General features: G+C 41.6%; 1 protein-coding gene across 1 annotated transcript in view; it reads right to left on the bottom strand.

The window, feature by feature from the left end:
• NEK2 (NIMA-related kinase 2) overlaps nucleotides 1-5,525 on the bottom strand; it is a gene marked incomplete at its 5' end in the record, with an annotated part of 7,552 nt that extends 2,027 nt beyond the window's left edge. The window contains 7 exons of the mRNA XM_010133627.1: nucleotides 871-941; nucleotides 1,024-1,078; nucleotides 1,988-2,207; nucleotides 2,971-3,097; nucleotides 3,337-3,419; nucleotides 4,160-4,397; nucleotides 5,350-5,525. Coding sequence (XP_010131929.1) covers nucleotides 871-941; nucleotides 1,024-1,078; nucleotides 1,988-2,207; nucleotides 2,971-3,097; nucleotides 3,337-3,419; nucleotides 4,160-4,397; nucleotides 5,350-5,525 — 970 coding nt within the window. The remainder of the gene's footprint in view (nucleotides 1-870; nucleotides 942-1,023; nucleotides 1,079-1,987; nucleotides 2,208-2,970; nucleotides 3,098-3,336; nucleotides 3,420-4,159; nucleotides 4,398-5,349) is intronic.
• Between the last annotated feature and the right edge of the window lie 5 nt (nucleotides 5,526-5,530).

Here is a 5,530-nt window from a genome sequence, read left to right as displayed (position 1 = left end):
GAGATAAGCATCACTTGAAAAAAATTGCAACTCCTGTTTTACTTGTATTTGAGGCAGTGACATGCTTATCTCGCTTTGTCTGACCAAAACTAAATGGATTGTTGCTGCTGTTGTTAAAGAGTGTTCATAGTTCTTTGTTCCAGAGTACTACTTTGGAGCCAGCCATTTAATGTTCTACCAATATTTCAAAATACATTTAGATATGTGAATAATTTTTACTATTAAAAGTCTGGTGCGATGAACATGATATGATAGAGAAGACTGAACAACCAAGGCCAAAGTGAGTGTCAAGTAATAACTACTGTAAAACAGATTGAGCTACAGTAGACAGGAAGCACTATATAGCATGTTTAAGTTTTTTTTCCGCCTGGTGAGTTAAACTGGAATATAATAATAGCAGTTTGTATTCTTCAGAGCTTATACAATGCACCGATCCCAGCTGGGTCACTTGCAACAAATATTATTTCCCACCCTGAAGTTGAATTAAAGCTGAAGTGATTAGACATGTGCAATTTTATTAAAATTAAATCAAAGGTCTATAAAAAGACATCCATAAATAAAACAAGTGCAGCACTGAGAAAAGTTGGGTTACAAGTCAGCACTTCCCTTAGCTTACCCCAAGAACCTAATCTCCAGAACAGCACAAGCCTGCAGTGCTGACAGTGGTAACTCCTGCTCGTGGTCTAGAGTTGTTCATTAAGTCTTTTTGCAGAGCAGAAGATCAAAAGTCTCTTCCCAACCATGCAGAGATAACTGGGGTTTGTATTGCTACAGTGGGACTAGGTATGGCATGGTGAGCAGCAGGAGAGTTCTTATGGTCATACCATGCTGGTTTTATCAGTGCTAGCGGCTTCTTGTGTATTTTCATACCTGGACCATCTGCATAAGCTAATGTCCTCTGCTGTTTGTAGAGATTGTAGTTCCTCATCAGGTTTTCAGCTCTGTTGTGAAAAGAGACATTTAAGCTTCTTATCGTAAGATCATAGAGTTTCTAACACAGGCAAGTTTGGGTTAGTAAGATACCTAGCGAGTTTGTCCTCTGCCAGTCTCTCTCGAACACAGAGTTCCCGTTCTCGCTCTGGAAGTAGAAATATGGTAGTATGTGGTGTTAAAATGTTAAAGTTAAGAGTGATTGTGCATGATGGATTTTCTTGCAGAAAGAGCAGTAATAGCCTGTCACGTGCACCCATATTTCTGCTTCTGTGGCTCCAAACAAAGATAACTGCTGTGTAGATACACCTTTACCGGTGCACTGGACAACTACTGCAAAATGCCAGGCTCGCTCCCCGCAAACTCTGGCATATCTGCAGCAATGAAGCTATAGCAGCTTTCTATTCTGCACAATAACTCATGACACCAAAACTAAATATTTAGATACCAGATACCATTAATTTAACTATGACTGAACACCCTGTTCAGCAGCAGCTGTTATTCAAGCCCAGAAAACAATAAATATGGTTAAAATCTGTACTACAGAGCCTACTGCACATGCAAGAGAGGTATTTTATGTGGGCACGAAATCTCAACACCTGAGGAACAGCTTTTATAAAAGCAGTTGATTAACTCAAGCGTATTTTGCTCCAGCATGGGGCTCACCTTAGGTTACACACTAGTACAGCCAATGTTAACTTACACATTGTAGGTGAAAAGCATCCTACGCTGCGCAGTGCAGAACAATAGATTCAGACCCTATTTCTCTGTATACTTTCCTCATTACCACTCATGTTTAATAATCTCCCAAAGCAGATTTCTATATCCAAAATGCCAAATATATCTTAGTAATTTAAAACAAAAACTAGTATAGATGTGTAAGTGCCAACATTCCTGTTTTAGTCTTTAGACAGAGCTCTAGCAGTGAATGCAGAACTACAATACCCTAATGCGTTAAAACAAGGGGTTTGAAAACTGTCTACCTTTCCTTCCTCTGCACTAAGTCTTTTGAATCAGAATCCCATTACCACCCCCTTCCCAAAGTGGAATATCATACGCTCCAAACGTTGCTCTCTCTCTTTAATGGCTTGTTCTCGCTCCTGTAATTGTTGCTCCTTCCGTTTCAGCTCATTTGCTGCAGCATCCGAATGCTGCAGCCGTTCTGGCTCCCATGATCTCCAGCCTCTTTTATCAGAAATTTGTCTTTGCTCCTCTATCACCAAGTCTGCTATCAAGGGGTGCTGCAGAATATCTTCAACAGAAGGTCGGCAATAATCCTAAAGGAAAGACATTGCCAACAGGTTCCACCTGTACCCAAAAAGCATTAAGGCCAGGGATTCCCAAGCAAGACCCACCACAGGGGGAGACCAGCTCAAGTGCTATACAGTGAAGTTGGAGAACAGTGGAGTTTGGAAGGGGTAGCACAACCAGACAACAAGGGCTGAGGGAGGACGCCTGTTACCAGCCTTCAGCTCCAGAAGCTGCAAGTCCGGCTCTCACGACCCAGGCAGCCCCTCCTTTCAGAGCCAGGACAGGGCAGTGAGCCTACAGAGGCAATGGTCAGTAGAGGCTGGAGCTAATGCTCTGCCTCTTCCTGCCACTTGATTCCCAGAGGGTCCACACCTCTTGGAGACTTGGGTTCTTGTTACCCACTATTCCTCTCCACACCTCCATGCCAGCTGTAGGGAGGTGAGCTATACCTCAGCCATACAAAGCAAAATCTAAGACGAAGACAAAACAATCCCTTCCAACTTCCAAACACCCTGGAACCATTTTAATCATGAGGTTCTAAGACCTTGTTAAGCACCCTGTTAGGAAATTCTGTATATGCCAATACCAAGACAGCCTTTTTACAGGCTAACACTTGAGCTGCTCCCGTTGTTTAATCAGCAATCCTCCCTCCTTCCCCAGCAAGCGATAATGCCAGTGACAAGGTGATAGCAACCGCTACTTCAGGTTGGTTTGCTTCGTAATTGAGAAAAACTAGTATTTCAGTACCAGTTCAGATTACAGGTGGAAAAATTAGGGCTTGACTCTTACCTTTACATTCAGCATCTCTTTGAGAAGTTCATTCAGCTGCTCTGAGTAACGATACGGTATTCGTCTGAACTTCCCTTCCCTTATCTTTTCTGCCAACTCCTTTTGGTTGTAAGCTCTAAATGGAGGTCTGAAGAACATTTTTCTTAGATTCTTTCACTAGTTTAACAGGACTTATTTTCATTTAAAAAGTATTAAACTCAGAAGAAAGCCTGCAAAGGTTTGTTTTGACTACCTAATGTCAAGACCAATACAGAAATGAAAATCTAGGACTATCTCTGAAACCCTTAAGCTTTCATCCATACAAAATTTAATCATAATGCATTAACAGCTATGTCTCTGCATTCATTACCACGCTGCTATACTTACGAGAGTGCACATAATTCATACAGGAGACATCCTAGAGACCAGATGTCAGATTTTTCATTGTACGACATGTGGTTCATTTGTTCCTAAAGAAAGAGAACAACCTTAGTTTCATCAACTAAGACATTCTGCTATTGCAGCTACTGTTCAAACCTGAATTAAACCATTACTTACTGGGGTTACTTTTAATTAATACCCCCAGCTACTCTTACTAGCAGGATACTAACAAGTTGTGGTGGTACTACACTGTAGAAGACTGAAGTATTGTACCAATCTTCAGTTGATACAACTCCGTATTTCAGTCAACATTAATCTTTCCCACACAAAATGCACTGTATCAGGGAAGTAACACATTCTTGCTCATTTCCACTACAAATTCAAATCCTATCCCACACAAAATGCACTGTATCAGGGAAGTAATACATTCTTGCTTATTTCCACTACAAATTCAAATCCTACCATCAAGAGATAATTGAATGAGCTCTTTACCTTGAGACTATGAAACATAAAAGTGTTCGAGCTTCCCTGTTCCTTTTCAGGAACAATATACTCCAACACCTCTCTAATATTCCAAGAGTATATAAAAACTTAGAGTGAAGAGCAACTTTAATTAGAAGGCAGTGACAGCGTGGGGAAGAAAGATGCAAATAACTGCAAAATAACCTTGTCTCCAGGACATGGACGCTCTACAAAAAGTCACCTGCATTTAGGACTAGCAACTCTTCATTAAAACATCCCAAACATTCAGGGACTCTGAGACCAGCACTGCAGAAAACCCATCGTGGAGGGGTAAAAGGGAAGATAAAGCACAGGAGGAAGGTCTTACTGGAGACATGTAATATGGAGTTCCAACAAACGTTTTGGCAAAGCTGGTGTCATGGTGCAATATTCTAGCCAGTCCGAAGTCTCCAAGTTTTACGTTCTGCTTGCCATCCAGAAAGACGTTTGCTGGTTTTAGGTCACGATGCACGGTGACGCCACCATCACTCCGTCTATGACACTCCTTCAAGGCCAACGTCAATTGAGTCAGTACTCGCAGAACAAAGCTTTCTTCCAAGAAATGCCTGGAAGATGAACGCACTCTTCAACAAAGGTATTCTCAGAGCATACATCAGTTTAAGTAGTTGCCATCAATCTTAATTCTGTAACTTTTTAAATGCTACTGTTATAAAACATCACTAAATGAACACCAGCGCCTTTATAGAAAAGTGACAGCAACAGGCATCTACATACGCTATTAAAAAAAACCAACATGTTGGAAGACATCTACTCTTGGTGCAGAATCCCTGTGATATTCCTTCCTCCCCCCAAGAGTCTAACAAATATGTAGCATTTCCATTAGTTAAAACACAAATACCAGTTTGACACTTTTGTGATGATGTCACTTCGATCACTTACAGTATATTGTCAGCTGTTTGTAATGGGCACAACACCCCAGCAACAGCAACATGACGGCTGATTTTTAATAGAACCTTCCTTAAATGAAAACACTGATGTTCGGGGGGAGCTGCAGTGCCGTTTTAGGCTATTCTCAAAACACACCACTTATTTAACCTAAGGCTGCAAAACCCACTATTATCCACTTTGTCCTTTGGTGCTCTAACAAAAAAAACCCCAAACAAACAGTACAACTGGTTTTACTGATGGGCAAGTCTAAAGAACCCACAAATCAAGCTACCTATCTGCAGGAGCTCTGACTTGCTGGCTTATATTCCCAACCCCGCAGAGAGCATTGCATCCAGAAAACCCTTCAACAGCTTCTGCTTCATAAGGGAGCTCCATTTCTTTTACCGTATTATCATTAACATCCAATCAGCTGGTGCATTCATTAGCACAATTCCCATTAATGGGGTCATTTTGTACAAAACCTTTCACATTTCAGAGAGGTTGTTGGGTCCAAGGGATTAAACCCAAAGTCGTTCAGACGTTAAGAGGAGACACATTTCACTCTTGTTTGATCGCCCAAGATACTTCACATTAGATACTCCAGAATTCCCACAAGCCGCTCTCACGTGCCTTTCTTTCGTGCACCTTGCAATCAAGCTAGCCAGGTCACCCCCATCGCAGTACTCCATCACGATGTACAGGGTCGTGCTGCTTCTGTCGATGATCCGATCGTAATACCGGACGATATTGGGATGTCTCAGCTCGCGAAGCAAATTCACTTCTGAAACAAGCATCTGCTTCTCTGCCTCTG

Source organism: Buceros rhinoceros, unplaced genomic scaffold (assembly GCF_000710305.1).
Source record: "Buceros rhinoceros silvestris isolate BGI_N320 unplaced genomic scaffold, ASM71030v1 scaffold3773, whole genome shotgun sequence".
Classification (NCBI taxonomy): Eukaryota; Metazoa; Chordata; class Aves; order Bucerotiformes; family Bucerotidae; genus Buceros; species Buceros rhinoceros.
This window is presented reverse-complemented; position numbering and strand designations above follow the sequence as displayed.